Here is a 16,447-nt window from a genome sequence, read left to right on the forward strand (position 1 = left end):
AACCAAAATATCTGTCGTGGAATATAGAAAATAAATGAAAAATCGAGAGTGAGAGAGAAGAGAGTATATGAACTGGATACTTCAGATATGGATTTCAGTTTGAAGAAAATGTGGCCTTATCTGGCCTTGGCAGCAGCTGTTATTAGGACGTTGTTGTCCAGATGTTGTTGGAAATCCGGAAGAATAGTGATCTTGTTTGGTGTGGCTGCCTATTCGCTGGCGAGATTTCTCTCCTGACTGATAATGATGGAGCTGAACAGCCTAAGGAAAAGGAACTGAACGAGAGAATTGCGGCCTTGCGAGAAGCCATCCTGTGCCAGAGAGAGTAGCGCGTGCACTTGGACAGGACAATAATTCTTCAGCTACAAGAGAGGCTCGACTACCAAGAAGAGACGCAGAAGGCGGGCGGAAGGGAAGAACGCGTTGGTGAAATGCAGATGACTCAGGAGGTGTTGCAAGAGCAGGCCTTGCAAGAGAGGGCTCACTCGCTCGAAGCTGAACGATAAAGAGAAGAGGGAGAACGGCAGCTGGAAGACAAAGATTGTCCAAGATGGCCGAAGAAAACCAGCATCTGAAGAAGAACGTGAAGGAATTGGTCAGAGGAACGATGCCCTTTGTGAGAGGATAAGGGAACTATCTGGGCAGTGGTCAGACGCAAACTGCCTGCTTGAGGGGCTCCAGAAACTGCTACGACAGAAGGAGAAAGACGTGCAGCTATAGATGGCAGAAGCGGCGCGGATAGCGAGGCTCATTCAGGAACAAAAAGACACAAGCGAAAAGTGGGAATCCGACAGGAAAGACTTGGAGCTGTGGTTGGAGCGCCTGCAGAAGGATTTGGAGGACCTCTTGGAAGAAAAGCGTGGACTCCAGTGTAGGGGGGGGAAAGTTGAAACAGCGGAAACTCAGAGGAAATGAGCTGGCATGCCTTCTAGAGGAAGGAAATGGTGGCCTGGAGTCGCTGAAGAAGAAAGCCGGTGTCCAGAGCGAATGGAACGACCAGATGGATGATGAGGTTGGATGGCTGCGAGGAACGAAGGAGAAAATGGTCTGTGATTTGAAGAAGCTCCAGGAAAAATGAAGACGAATGGAGGAGAGCAAGTGAAAACTGCAGAAGCTTCTGTGGATCTTGAAGAAATGGCGTGATGAAGACTGCACTGGCCTCATTCAGACGGATAAGATGTGGAAATTTTGAGGAAGATGTTTATTTTGTAATAAGTTTGTTTTGTTAATCCTTGAAGGAAATTGAACTAGAACGGAAATAAATATGTTAAAATGTTTTCTTAGAGTTTTATTGATTCGTGGATGGAAAAGAAAAGGGGGGGAATATAGAAGCAGTGAAGAAAATAAGGGGATTTGTGTAGGTGCCGGGAGAAGCACCAAGGAAATTGAGAGGATTCAGTAGGATTAGTGGAGGTGCCAGGAGAAGAAAGAGAGGATTAAGTAGTGGAGTGCAAGGAAAGAACTGGAAGATTCCGAGAATCCCCAGGAGAATTTAGAGGATGCAGTGGCATATTCTGGTTCTAAGGTAGAGAATAGCTATTACACTGTGCAGGGAGTGGCGGGTGAGGCCCGCCGCGGGTCCCGGGACGGGCGGGCCGGCGTCCGCCGAGCGTCCCGGGAAAACCCCCGGGGCCCCCCGGGCCGGCGTCCGCCGAGCGTCCCGGGAACAGGGCGGGAGGGCCGGCGTCCGCCGAGCGTCCCGGCAGGGCCCCGGGTAGCGGCGTCCGCCGAGCGTCCCGGGACGGCGGGGCCGGGAGGGCGGCCGGTCGTCCGCCGGAGCGCCCCGGGAGGGGCGGCGCCCGGCCGGAGCTGAGGCGTCCCGGGAGGTCGGGCAGGGCGGTCCGCCGGAGCGGGTCCCGGGAGGGGCCGGGCAGGCGTCCGCCGAGCTCCCGGGAGGGGCGGGCGTGGGAGGGGCGGGCGGGCCGTGTCCCGGGTCCGGGAGCCGCCGGCCCGTGGGAGGGGCGGGCAGGCCCTCCCGGGCCGGGAGGCGCCCCGGGAGGGGCCCGGGGCGGCGGTCCGCCGAGCGCCCGGGGGGCGGGAGGGGCCGGGCCGGCGGGTCCCGGAGGGGCGGGCCCCGGAGGGCGGGGCGGCGGTTCCGCCGAGGCGGTCCCGGGAGGGGGCCGGCCGGCGTCCGCCGAGCGTCCCGGGGGGGCGGGGCCGTCGTCCCGCCGGCCGGCCCGGGAGGGGCGGGCAGGCGTCCGCCGAGCGTCCCGGGAGGGGCCGGGTAGGCGCCCCCGGAGCGGTTCCCCGGGAGGGGCGGGCAGGCGTCCGGCCGAGCCGGGGTCCCGGTTTAGGGGCCGGGCCCCAGGCGTCCGCCCCGGGAGGGGCGGGTACCCGGGAGGGGACCGGGCAGGCCTTCCCCGGGCCGGGAGGCGTTCCCGGGAGGGGCCCCGGCAGGCGTCCCGCCGAGCCCCGGGGGGGCACCCCGTGAGGGGGCGGGCAGGCCATCCATCGCCGAGCGCCCCGGGGGGGCCGGGAGGCCCGTCCCGGGAGGGCGGGCCCCAGGCCCCATCCCGCCGAGCGTTCCCGGGAGGCGTCGTTCCCGGGAGGCGTCTCCCGGGAGCCGCAGCGTCCGGGAGGGGCGGGCAGCGTCCGGGAGCCGCAGCGTACCGACCGGGTCCCGGGAGGTTTGGGGCAGGCAGGCGTCCGCCGCGGGGTCCCCGGGTAGGGGCAGGCCCCAGGCGTCCCGCCGAGCGGGTCCCCGGCAGGGGCGGGGGCAGGCGTCCGCCGCGGTCCCGGGCCCGGGGCGGGCAGGCGTCCGCGGGTCCCCGGGACCCGGGGGCCGGGCGGCGTCCTCAGGCTTCCGCCGCGGGTCCCGGGACGGGCGGGCAGGCGTCCGCCGCGGGTCCCGGGACGGGCGGGCAGGCGTCCGCCGCGGGTCCGGGACGGGCGGGCAGGCGTCCGCCGCGGGTCCCGGGACGGGCGGGCGAGGCGTCCGCCGAGCGTCCCGGGACGGGCGGGCAGGCGTCCGCCGCGGTCCTCCCCGGGACGGGCGGCAGGCGTCCGCCGAGCGTCCCGGGAGGATGCGGGCGAGCGTCGGGCGCAGCGTCCGCCGAGCGTCAGGCAGTCCGCCCGAGCGTCCCGCCCGAGGGGCGGGCAGGCGTCCGCCGAGCGTGGGCAGGCTAGGGGCGGGCAGCGTCCGAGCCGCAGGCGTCCCGGGAGGGGCGCAGGCGTCCCCGGGCCGAGCGGTCCCGGGAGGGGCGGGCCGGCGACCGCCGCGCGTCCCGGGAGGGGCGGGCAGGCGTCCGCCGAGCGTCCCGGGAGGGGCGGCAGGCGTCCGCCGAGCGTCCCGGAGGGCAGGCAGGCGTCCGCCGCGCGTCCCGGGAGGGGCGGGTCGGGCAGGCGTCCGCCGCGCGCGTCCCGGGAGGGCGTCGGGCAGGCGTCCGCCGAGCGTCCCGGGACGGGCGGGCAGGCGTCCGCCGAGCGTCCCCGGGACGGGCGGGCAGGCGTCCGCCGAGCGTGGGAGTGCGGGGCGGGAGGGGCGTCAGGCCGAGCGTCCCGGGAGGGCGGGCAGGCGTCCGCCGAGCGTCCCGGGGAGGGGCGGGCAGGCATCCGCCGAGCGTCCCAGGGAGGGGCGGGCAGGCGTCCGCCGCCGAGCGTCCCGGGAGGCGGGCAGGCGTCCGCCGGGACGCGAGCGTGCCCGAGCGGGCAGGCGTCACCGCCGAGCGTCCCGAGACGGGCGGCAGGCGTCCGCGCGAGCGTCCGAGACGGGCGGGGGCAGGCGTCCGCCGAGCGTCCCGGGAGGGGGCGGGCAGGCGGGTCGCACGAGCGTCCCGGGACGGGCGGAGGGCAGGCGTACCCGAGGGGCCGGGCAGGCGTCCCGACGGGCGGGCAGGCGTCCGCCGAGCGTCCCGGGAGGGGGCGTGGCAGGCGTTCCGCCGAGCGTCCCGAGACGGGCGGGCAGGCGTCCGCCGAGCGTCCCGGGAGTGGCGGGCAGGCGTCAGCCGAGCGTACCCGGGTAGGGCGGGCAGGCGTCCGCCGAGCGTCCCGGCTGGCAGGGCGGGGGTCGGGCCAGCGTCATCGGGCGGCTCCAGCGTCCCGGGAGGGCGGGCAGGCGTCGCAGGCGGCCGAGCGTCCCGGGAGGGGCGGCAGGCGTCCGCCGAGCGTCCCCGGTAGGGGCGGGCAGGCGTCCAGGTCCGAGCGTCCCGAGACGGGCGGGCAGGCGTCCGCCGAGCGTCCGAGACGGGTCGGGCGAGCGTCCGACACCGCAGCGTCCCGGGACTCCCGGGCGGGCAGGTCGTCCCGCCGAGCGTCCCGGGACGGGCAGGCAGGCGTACGCCGAGCGTCCCGGGACGGGCGGGCAGGCGTCCGCCGAGCGTCCCGGACGGGGCGGGCAGGCGTCCGCCGAGCGTCCCGGGACGGGCGGGCAGGCGTCCGCCGCGCGGGTCCCGGGACGGGCGGGCAGGCGTCCGCCGAGCGTCCCTGGGACGCCGCCAGCGTCCGGGACGGGTCGGGCGGGCAGGCGTCCGCCGAGCGTCCCGGGACGGGCGGGCAGGCGTCCGCCGAGCGTCCCGTGGCGCAGGCGTCCGCCGAGCGTCCGTGAGTGGCGGGCGGCGTCCGCCGAGCGTCCCGGGAGGCGGGCAGCGCCGCCGAGAGTCCCGGGAGGGGCGGGCAGGCGTCCGCCGAGCGTCAGCGGGCAGGCGGGTCCGGGCCGAGCGTCCCGGGAGGGGCCGGGCAGGCTGGAGCGTCCCGAGACGGGCGGGGAGGCGTCCTGCCGATCGTCCCGGATAGGGCGGCAGGCGTCCGCCCGCGTCCAGCGTGGGCGGGCAGGCGTACGCCCGAGCGTCCCGGGACGGGCGGCAGGCGTCCGCCGAGCGTCCCGGACGGGCGGGCAGCGTCCGACCGCGCGGGTCCCGGGAACGGGGGCAGGCGTCCGCCGAGCGTCCCGACGGGCGGGCAGGCTCCGCTGCGGGTCCTGTGACGGGCAGGTTCCTGGACGGGCGGGTCAGGCATCCGATGCAGGTCCCGGACGGGCGGGCAGGCTTCCGCCGAGCGTCCCAGGACGGGCGGGGGAGGCGTCGCCGAGTGTCCTTGACTGGTGGGCAGGCGTCCGCTGAGCGTCCCGACGGGCGGGCAGGCTTCCGCCGAGCGTCCCGGGACGTGCGGCAGGGACGCTCGGTGGACGCCTGCCCACCCTGCCCTGGGGACAGGCGGGCAGGTCCCCGCCAGGAAGGCGTCGCTGAGCGACCCTGGGCTGGGCTGGACGGCTCCTGCCCTGCCCGTCCAGGGACCCGCGGCGGACGCCTGCCCGCCCTACCAGGGACCCACTGCGGATGCCTGGCCGCCCATCCAGGGACCCGCGGCGGATACCTGCCCTGCCTGTCCGGGCACAGTTGTCCGCCGAGCGTCTCATGACAGGCCGGCAGACGTCTGCTGCTGTCGGGTCCCCTGGACGGGCGGTAGACGTCCGCTGCGGGTCCCCTGGACGGGCAGGCAGGCGTCCGCCAAGCGTCCCGGGACGGGCGGGCAGGCGTCCGCCGTGCGTCCCGGGACGAGCGGGCCAGGGACTCCCATGCATCCCAGGACAGGCCGGCGATGTCTGCTACGTGACTGGCGAGCAATGTCTGCCATGTGTCCCGGGATTGTTGGGCTGGGCTAGCCACGGGTCACGGGATGGACGGGTGATGTTCGCCTCAGGTCCCGGGACGTGCGGGCCTGGCCCGCCACAGGTCCTGGGACAGGTGGGCGATGTGCGCCACAGTTTCCTTTTGGGCGAGCGATTACCGCAACCGGTCTTGGGACGGGCAGGTGATGTACGCTACAGGTCTCAGGATAGGTGGGGGATGTCTGCCTCTTGCCACAGGTCCCAGGACGGGCGGGCAATATCTGCCACAGGTTTTCGGATGGGTGGACCAAGCCCACCTCTGATCCCGGGATGGGTGAGCGATGTCCGCCATGGCTCCCAGGACGGGTGGGTGATGTCCGGCGCGTGTCCCTGGATGGGCGGGTAGGGGCTTTGTGTGTTTTGGGACAGGCGGGCGATGTCTGCCTTGTGTCCCGGGACGTGCAGGCCAGGGGCCTGCCATGCATCCCCGGACAGGCTGGCAATGTCTGCTACGTGACCAGCGAGCAATGTCTGCCATGTGTCCCGGGATTGTTGGGCAGGGCTAGCCACGGGTCCCGGGATGGATTGGTGATGTTTGCCTAGGTTCTCGGGTCGTGCGGGCCTGGCCTGCCACAGGTCCTGGGATGGGCGGATGATATACGCCACGGGTTCATTGATGGGCGGGCAATTACCGCAATGGTTGATGTCTACCTCTTGTCCGGAGAAGGGCAGGCCGGAGCCCATCTTTGGTCCCGGGAGTAGCGGGCGATGTCCGCCACATGTCCCGCGACTGGCGATCCCCAACCTACTCTTCCTGGGACGTACATTCAAGGTGTGCCACGGGTCCCGGGACATGCGGGCGATATCTACACGGGTTTTCGGACAGGTGGACTCGGCCCACGTCTGGTCCTGGGATGGGTGAGCGATGTCTGCCATGGCTCCCAGGACGGGTGGGCGATGTCCACCACGGGCCCCAGGACTGGTGGGGGAGTCCTGCCATGGGTCCCGGGATGGGCGGGCGAGGTCCGTCACGTGTCTCGGGAATGGTGGGCGAGGGCCGCCACGGGTCCCGCCAGGACAGGCAGGCAACATCTGCCATGCGTCCTGGGACAGGCGGGCGAGGCCCGCCACGCATCCCGGGAAGGGTTGGCGAGGCTTACCACAGGTACTGGGACGTTCGGGCAAGGCCCGATACGGCTTCTGGGATGGTCGGGTGAGGTCTGCTACTGGTGCCTTATGGGCGGGTGAGGCCTGGCACAGGTGCCTTGACGGGGGGGCGTGGCCTGTCACAGGTGCTGGGACGAGCGGGTGAGGCTTGCCATGGGTCGGAATGGCCGGGCGAGCCCTGCCACGGGTTCCAGGACAGGAGGGCGAGGCCTGTAATAGGTCCCTGGACGGGCGGGTGAGGCCCGCCATTTGTGCCAGGGTGGGCTGGTGAGGCCCGTCACTGGTGCCTGGGTTGCCTGGTGAGGCCCGCCATGGGTGCCGGGACTAGCGGGCGAGACCCGCCACGGGTGCTAGGACAGGTGGGTGAGTCCCACCACAGTTGCCAGGACAGTCGTGGTGCGAGGCCTGCCACAGGTTCTGGGATGAATGGGCAAAGTTCATCACAGGTCCCAGGACGAGTGGGTGAGGCGACCAGGTCGGGCCAACAGGTGTTGGGCCCTCTGCCGGGAGGCGACCAGATCAGAACGCCATGGGTGGGACCTTGGTGGGGGAGAAGACTGGGTGGGGCCTCCACTGGGAAGCGAACAGGTTGGGCCGCCTGGGATGGGGCCCCCGCCGGTGAGGCGACCAGGTCGAGCCACCAGTGGATGGGCCCTTGGCGGGGAGGAGACTTGGTCTGGCCGTCAGGGGTGGGGCCTCCAGCAGGGAAGCAAATCAGTTGGGCTGCCAGGAGTGGGCCCTCCAGTGGGGAGGCGACTGGTTATTGCCGCCAGGGTTGAGGACCCTTGTGGGGAGGACACCGGTTTGCTTCCCTGGGGTGGGGCCACTGGTGGGGAGGAGAACGGGTCGGGCTGCCTGGCGTCGGGCCCCCGGCCAGGAGGAAAAAAAAAAAAATAGTAGTTTTTCAGACCTAGCCAAATTTGCTCTAACTGCTCTTTGCTTGCCGCACTCTAATGCTGAATGCGAACGAGTGTTCAGTAAAGTTAACCTCTTTAAAACTAAACAAAGAAACAGACTGAAAACAAGGACAGTTAATGGGGCTTTACTCTCTGCTAGTTGCATCAAAGGTTCAGGAGGGTCATGTGTTCATTTTACTCCTGCAAATGATATGTTTTCCAGAATAAATAATCATGCTCAGATATTCCAGAACGTCAGAGAACATGAATTTGATTAGGAAGAAGATTCTTAAAGATATACTTTAAGAATCTTATTATTGTTATTAATTCCTTTATCATGGGATAGGTATCAGTACCAGTCATGTTGAATTATATATATTTATTTTAAATTACTACTCAGTGATGCTATTTTGATTTTCGATGTTTTGGGGTGCTTAAAGATATGTATGGGTGGGCCTATCAACTCACATATCTTCGTGCTAATTCGTTATCAGTTTAGTTTACATTATGGAAAGAAGTGACGTTCTAAGCTGTATACTTTTTTTTTACCACAGTGTTACAATACAGTATAAGTAATTTGTCCATAACAATTGTTGATAACATTAACTAATTATTCATAATTCCATTTTTTCGTTTTTGTAGTGAGAAATGTTTCATTTGTATTTTTTTTCTTAATTATATATGTAAATTGCAAGATATTAATGACTACAAAGAAATCATACATAAATTCATTATTTTGTCAAATTATTATTAAAATGTTGTTAAATATCAGAAACATTTGTGTGATAATAGTAATTCCGATAAAATCTACAATTTTGTACGATATTTTTTTTACTGAAAACCCATGATTTTGAGGAGCCAGTACGATAATTCCAACCCGAGAGTGTGGCAGCACTGACATGATGGCAAGGAGGTTTGCCTTCTGTCACCGAGACGAGACGTGAAACTGCTGCTCTTCCGCTCATACTGCTACAGTATCTATGGGTGTTCCCTCTGGATGAACTATACCCGAGAGATCATGAGACGTATCACTGTTGTGCACAATTGTAATGATGGAAATCATTCATGTAGCATTTATGACAGTACTCTTGGAAATTGGTGGACTGGAAAACCGAATTGGTTTTCATCTTATCAAGATGTTAAGTTAGCCACTCGAAGTTGAGATTGTCTATGATCGAGTGTATGTACGTAAGTACGTAACGGTAACCAAGTGCGCAGTTGCATAAGCTGAAATTGCTCTGTTCTAGACGAGTACGGCAACGCTGAGGGGAAACGAATGTATCTCCCCTTATATTCATTTGAAATGACTTATTTATCCCTTGTAAAAGGTATGCACTTGTCGTAGTTTATAATGTATATGTTGCATAACATTTGGTAGTGTTTCTTTATACTTTCTTTTACTTTGATATACTGCCAATTGCAATAATTGTAATGGTACTGGTACGTAAGTTGCACCATGTTGAGCTTGCCCATGTTGCTGCATTTGTACCATCAATTAAGTGTAGGCTAAGATGTGAATTAGTCTTCCATAGTTTATAAAAAATGTCAGTTCTAGAGTAAATTCCACACCCACGGTTATGCATATTAAGTCAGGCTACTGCGATTGTGTAACAGTCCCCCAAAGTTAGGCATGAGTAGCATAGCCTAAACCCGGCTAACGACTGCATGCTCTTTGGCACGAGATTGCCATCCTAAATGAACTGTTTGTATTACCGGGAACCAGTATAGGTGTCCTGTGTAAGAACCAGTATAGGAATCGGTGTCTGGTATTGAAGGAGTACAGCTAGGAATAAGCTGCTTTTACAATGTATCCACCTACTGTTAAGAAGAAATATTTTAAAAAAAAACCGGGAGCCAGCCTTTCCCTCAACCCTTATTACAATAATGAAGATTCGACCGTCTCCGACGTCAAGTACCTGTTCCAGCCAAGGATAGGCCCAAGAAGTATTATGTAGCCTAGCCTATGTTGGTACCTTTATATTAGCCTATGGTTTGAATTTGTTATGTATAGGCTAGTCTGAGTTAATTGTCCCTAAAATGTATGGTAGCCTCCGAATGTTTACGTCAGGACAATTGACAAAATCACATACTGTATTCATATGCAGTATAATAAATACATGAGTCATAAGAATATCAACATTAAGAGATATTTATACACGACACAATGACATTCTGAGACGCTTCACAAAACTTCCCGCTACCACTCCGCCACACAGATGTTCATAGAAAACCACCTGGACAATTTAAAAATCATTGTAAGGCGAACAATGTCCAGTCTGGTAACCCGAGTGAGAAACAGCACCAACTCGCTCATACAAAGCATCTTAAGGAGTGAAGCAAGAAGAAGATGTAAATTGTAGGAAAGATGGGAAAAAATAGGGAGGCTTTGTCCCTAAAGGATTAATCTCTGTATTGGCAGATGTCATCTGCAGATTTTGCTGATTATTATATTAGTGCGATTTATTTTTTTTTCACTATTACTGTATTATTATCAAGTTAAAGTTTTTTACATTCAATTTTCGTATTTAGCCCTCTGGGCCTGACTACTGTAACCACCTAAGGTCTCTAAACGTTTTAAATTTAATTATATAATCTGTGCACTAACTTTTGGTTTTAATCTCAATGCATTGTTTTCTCACCAATATTATTACTATTATTACCAGTATTATACGATTACTATCTTTTTACTACCTCAGCTATTTTGTAGATAAGTGCCGATTATTCATTTTTTATCATGTTGTTTCATGTATCTAGATTGTGTATGTTACTGTGTATTTTGTATATCCATTTATATGGCCCTGATCTGAAAATAAATTTGAAATTATTATTATTATTATTATTATTATTATTATTATTATTATTATTATTATTATTATTATTATTATTAATAGGGTTATTCATGATTATTCTTTTATATTGAGCATGACAAAAATAATTAATTCTTAAAAATAATTTGTTTTCCACGGTGATTTAAGTCCAACTTGAGCTGAAACGCCAACTATACGTAGTCTGTGCTTCTACAGTTTCGCAACAGTGATAAAAGATAGCCCATATGTAAATCTATGTAATGTGTGTATTTAAAAAAAAATAGAGAAAAAGACAGACGATGAAAAGCAGGAAAATGGACAGCTATAATTACAAGGCTAAGTGACCCCTTTTTCTGATACTGTGATGAGACAGAAAGTAAACTTGATACAAGACTGTCAACAAAGCAATCTAGGTGCATAAACCCCCACTGAAAACGGTGGAAAAATTAAATCAAAGATGATAAAAAATACAATTAATTCTACCTATTTAAACCTATTAACAATGTTACGAGTTAACAAAATCATAGGGTCGAGTTATGAACACAATGAGTTTAATAGAATTCCTTTAAAATCATGTTATAGCAAGAGAAAAAGTCTGTCACTGAAAAAAATTGAAATATTTATACAGTCTCTCCTTGTCAGCAGTATTGTGTTAGTCAGTGTAGCTATATCCTTAATTAAAAAATAAACTACGTGTAGGAAAAAATCTACACCCCCTTACTTTTAAAATCCTACCCACGGACCTAATCCTTCTAAACTCCCAGTTAACAAACAAAGAGCATATTTTGATATGGTTTCACTCAATTTAAATCTATTTCTATACAATACTTCTTGTTAATATTCACCACTGTCTGCATTTTACGAAGTATAGATTAGTTAGTGTTCATGGACAGCAAATGAAACTTGAAATAAAATTCTTTTTAGAAGTTCTCATACCAGTTTCTGAACTGAAGATTCCTAACCAAGTCCTTTCTTGATGGCGCTAGAACCATTGCAGAGAATAATTCCCTCTTTTCGAAGTTCTAATTAAAGTTCACTTAGAGATACTCGTGGATTCAAGGAGAGAGAGACCACTGACAGGTCAATTAGAATCTTGATTTCAAACTTACCTCAATCTCTCATATTTTGCAAGCCTAATGTTACAAGATATTGTATAGTGCCTATTTCATATGAATCCGATTTTATACGTACTCGTACATGCATTCACGTATAAGTACTCGTACCTCAAGGAGAAGAATAAAATACATCAAAAGGAAGAGAGAGAGAGAGGGGGGGGTTTATTATTGTGCAAGTTGCATCATAGTGGGAAAAAGGGCTCCAGTATGAAAGCAGACTGAGGTAAAAACCGGAAATACCAAAGCAATAACGAAGAGAAATCAATAAGACAGTCAAACTATAAAATGAAACTCACGACATCAAGTTCTGCAGTAAATATCTAAGTTTACGTGGGGAATCATTTGAGTAAAACACAACGCTCATGATTTATAAAAAATATATGATCTTAATGAGGTATCTTATTTTTTTCTGTGGTCTCTTTTCTTAAGCCTCCAGCCCCACCAACACTTAGTGACAATCGATTTAATTCAGATAAGAATGAAACCCGATCATCAGACGACCGTAGCCACAACGATTTTATTCATTGCGGATATGGCACCATCTTGCGACGAGATCTTAATGTCTCTGGAAGCGGCTGGCTGCCGCAGTTTATCTCGGGAACAAATTAGGTAACGCGAAGAGAAAGAGAATGACAGCACGAACTTTCCCATTCAATTTGCTTTGCTTGATAGACTGTTCGTTATCTGTCTCGCTAAATTCACCTGTTGCGTCTTTGACGACAACCCAGACCACTGAACATAGTTATTGTTAAATGATGTACATGAATTTAATAAGCATCAGTCGTAAATTACAAAAAGACGTTGTTAATCGTACCATTTCCACCACGATTCCTAAAACACGCAAATATTAGTCTCCTTTTGTTCCCTCGGTAAAGCGACGAGCTCTCCCCCCGCAAATCATAACATTCGTAGTGATTACATTGCGCGTTTCTATGATATTCCGTCTTCTCTCATGAATTATATTTTGTTACTTTGTCGTATGGCCAAAGTAAGCTTTGACATGCAAATTTATTATGAATGCCATAACTTGTATATGATCCAAAAGACTTTAAATTGTGTAAAATGCAATGTTCTATTGATACTTTAACTAGCTTGCGCGATCTTGCCATTGCCCTTGAATTATACGGTTTTATTTTTTGAATGGCAAAATTAAGCTTTGGCGTGCACATTCATTAGGAATGCTATAGTTTTTACGTGCTGTAAAAGTCCCTCAACTATGAATGAGATACTGTCCTAAGGATACTTTAAGTGACTTGCGCGATTTTGCTATTGTACTTTTGACAACTTCGGTCTGCCAACGGGACTAAAGGTGGACGATAAATCATCTCATTCTGCTGGTTGTCAAAATGACATTTGCATGTGGACGGGCTTGCTCTTGTGTAATTTAGTGTTATCCACTGCCCTTCTTGGCTTTAGGAACTGAGCTGTATCAATTATCAGAGATTCATTTATTTAGGAAAAAGTCTTCCGCCCATTGTTATTGTTTCCAGAACTTCGGTGGGATAGGCAAGACAGAGTCTGGCCCTAGATTGAGGTAAGATCTGACGAATTTCTGTTCGCTTTTACTTCAATTATTATAAAAATAATATCTGTGTACAGAGTTCACTTAAGTGACCGAATTAAAGTCAGTGTGTTAGAGAAGTATAAGCTTAGCGTAGCCTGAGTCGTACCTAGGTAGTAGGCCTGGTTGGTAGGCTAGTTTGTTTAGGTATGCTTGGTTCGTTTGTTTGAAAGATAGCCTAGCTTATATACCTACTATTTATTAAAGATAATTAAGTGATATTACTAGTAATCTACTGTACCAGCAAATGAGAAAGAGTGAGTCACTGCTTTTGGTAGGAATTTGCTACAATTTTCTTTACAAAACCACCTTATAGTAGTACCTAATTCCCATAAGCTTACCTAAGCTAGGCTACTACTATAGGCTAACTACTAATATTTCCAAAATGACCAGAGCTCCTCCCACGTGTGTTTAATCTCCGCATATGCCAAATTTATAACAACAGCGGAGAGATACTAGTAAAACCATTTCATCCATTACAGATAGCCTATATCAAATATCTTTCCGTTATGCAGAATTCTAAGTCAATTACATCGTTTCACGATTGATACAGTTTTTGATAAGATTAAAGTTTCTGTCAAATTCTCTTAACTGATTTTACCTTTATTTCTGCTGTAGATGATCAGATTTAGAAACAGTGCCCCCCATTTATCCTAAATACAATAATGGGGTTCCACAATTTGGAAATTGGGATTTTTGGGTGGGGAAATATAGAAAAAGAGTAAAATAAGAGAGGCTGTGTAACCTAAACATACCCACCTAACCTAACCTAGGAGAAAACTTATAAAATAAGAGAATCTGTTTAACCTAAATACACCCACCTTACCTAACCTAGTAGAAAACATGTAAAATAAGAAAATCTGTCTAACCTAAAGACGACCCACCTAACCTAACCTAGGGGTTGGGCCCTCCTTACTTAGCCTCCCCTTACCTCACTTACAAAGGTGAAAAACTCCAATTCAAAGCAAAAAAAACTAATTGCAAATCACACTTGGGACGCTTGAACACTTTTTGGTAGCACTGAATGTTCACGCAGAAATCTACCTATTCACTACTTCTGGAGTTCTATTGTAATGTCCATTAAAACGTCCAATAACCTCAAAATACGAAAAAGAACAACTACTGCACGTCTGAACAACAGAATCCGTGGCAGTCAACTGATGCTCACTTTTTTTAGTAGGACGGATGAATTCCAAAATCGCAGTTAATTGGATAATCTTGAAACAAAGCAACCTACCAGGTTTCAGCATTTTTATCATACCCATAATTCTTAACCGAAAACAAAGGATGATCAGGCAGTTTTACCCACAGTACATTGACAAAAAACAAAGTATCACTGGGAGAAAAACTCATGGCAGCATAAAAACATCCTTGGGATAACAATAAGGAACAATATTCATTGGTAAATATCTCCGTAACCCTTAATTTGCGGAAGATTCAAGTAAGTTTTTCGTTTGAATTATCTAAAAAATATATGTTTTGTACATGAACTTCCCTGCCAGATATATACTTTGCTTAGGTCTGTGACGTCACGACAGAAAATTCAAAACTCGCGGCACATGCTAGATAGGTCAGGTGATCTACCTTACCCGCCGCTGGGTGGCGGGTGTAAGAACCAGTCCCCCTTTCTTGTCAGATTATTTTCTGTCGCCGGCTGGACAACACCTGTTGTTCAGTCCTTACGATAGTTAAATTCTTTCTCGTTGCCGACGAATTGGATTTTGGTGAAGCACCCTTTGTTTGTTGGCTTGGCATACGCTTTTTGGATTGTTATTTGGATTTTTCTTTTGGCTTTTTCTTAGAATTAATAATCATGGATGATTCTGAAGTTAAGAAACCTAGTTTATTTAGGGTTTGTTCAGTGAAGGAATGTAAAGTTAGACTTCCTAAAGCTGCATTAGATCCTCACTCTGTATGTACGTCTTGTAGAGGGAATGAATGCTCTTTTATTAACCCTTGCAAAGAGTGTGAGAATTTGGATGAGGATGGTTGGAAGGCTCTTTCTTCTTATGTGAGAAAGTTAGAGAAGGATAGGGCGCGCAAGGCTTCTTCAAGGAGCTCTAGTAGATCGAGGGTGAGTGAGATTGACGCTGAGAACCCTGTAGTAGTAGTAGTTCCTTCTCCAGTTTCGGCCCCTGCGCCCAGCTTTGAACCCGAGGATTCGTTTTTGGAAGTTCCTTCCGGGAGAGCCTCGATCAGGAGTAAGGAGAGCCTCGCTCGCTCTCGATAAGGTAAGAGTGATAGTGCAAGTGATCAGTGCAGTGCCCCTAGTGAAGTGGAGGGTGCGTCTGACCGGCTCACTAACGCTTCCAGGCCTAGACCTCTTCCAGACTCAAAGACCCAGTGGAGGAGGAAAGTCGAAAGCCGCAGGAAGGTTAGGGAGAACCCCCACAGGTCAGGCGTCCCCTCGGCAGATCCTGTTGCTCGTTCCCAGGCTGCCTTGGACCGAACCAAGAAGGAGTTATTGCGCCAGTGCTTCTCGTCATCTTCGTCGCCTTCTCCTAAGCGTAGATGGAGCGCCTCGGAGTCGTCTCGCCCTCTCAAGAGGCCCTGGAAAGCTCCTTGCGCCCTTCCTTCCAGCCCCGAATCCTTCGCGGAAGAGCCAGAAGTGGAACGCAAGAGAGCCAAGAATTCTTCTGTTTACGCTTCTCCTGTTCGGTCTCGGACTTCGTCTCCTGTAGAGGAATTTAAGAGATCTCCTGCGCGCATCCTGGCGGATCTGCAAGCGCAGATTGCGGCTTTAGCTAACTCTATTGCCGGGACTTCTCATCGTCGGAAGGACGCCTCGCTTCCGGTGAAGAAGTCTAAGAATGTCCCTTCTGCTAGCTCTCCTCCGGCTAGAGAAGTTTTTCAGCCTCGTAGCAGGAAGTCAGAAGTGCAGACTGAAGTTCGGGATCAATCTCCGAGTAGGCTCTCCTCTCTTCCCAGGAAGAGTTTTGAGCATGTCAGGCGTAAGGAGCCGGACAGGCTCTCTCCTCAGGATTTCCGCTCCTCTTCAGTTAGGCGTCAAGAGCTTGACAGTCGTCAAGAGCCTCGTTATCGTCAGGAGCGAAGGAAGAGTTCTTCGCCTGGTTGCCGCTCTCCTTTTGACGGACGCTCGGAGCCTAGTAGGCGCCAAGAGCCTTGTAGGCGCCAGTGGAAGCATTTATCTCCGTTGGTTCACTCCCGATTGGATAGGCGCTCAGAGCCTTGTAAGCGCAGTGCTTCGGACAGGGACTCCTCCGTGGATGTTTTCTCTCCCCGTGGCAGGCGTCAAGAGCCTGGTAGGGGTTTGGAGTCTGATAGGCACCAAGAGCCTGGCAGGCGTTTTGAGGAGGGCAGGCGCCAAGAGCCTAGCAGGCGCAGAGAGCCTGATA

At 53.5% G+C, this 16,447-nt stretch overlaps 2 protein-coding genes across 3 annotated transcripts in view; both read left to right on the forward strand.

Moving 5' to 3' along the window:
• The window catches only part of LOC135225107 (uncharacterized), a 40,304-nt gene extending 35,247 nt beyond the window's left edge, over window positions 1-5,057 (forward strand). The window contains exon 4 of the mRNA XM_064264363.1: window positions 4,963-5,057. Within this exon, the coding sequence (XP_064120433.1) occupies window positions 4,963-5,057 (95 nt within the window). The remainder of the gene's footprint in view (window positions 1-4,962) is intronic.
• Window positions 5,058-8,876: 3,819 nt separating this feature from the next.
• Window positions 8,877-16,447, forward strand: part of LOC135224315 (protein mono-ADP-ribosyltransferase PARP3-like) — a 123,942-nt gene continuing 116,371 nt past the window's right edge. Inside the window, exon 1 of one of the 2 annotated variants that reach the window (XM_064263183.1) lies at window positions 8,877-8,936. In XM_064263183.1, coding sequence (XP_064119253.1) covers window positions 8,885-8,936 — 52 coding nt within the window. In that variant the 5' untranslated portion in view covers window positions 8,877-8,884. Of the gene's footprint in view, window positions 8,937-12,794; window positions 13,065-16,447 lie in introns of those variants that run through there. The other variant, XM_064263184.1, reaches the window with a different exon arrangement.

This window comes from Macrobrachium nipponense, chromosome 12, assembly GCF_015104395.2.
Source record: "Macrobrachium nipponense isolate FS-2020 chromosome 12, ASM1510439v2, whole genome shotgun sequence".
Taxonomy (NCBI): Eukaryota; Metazoa; Arthropoda; class Malacostraca; order Decapoda; family Palaemonidae; genus Macrobrachium; species Macrobrachium nipponense.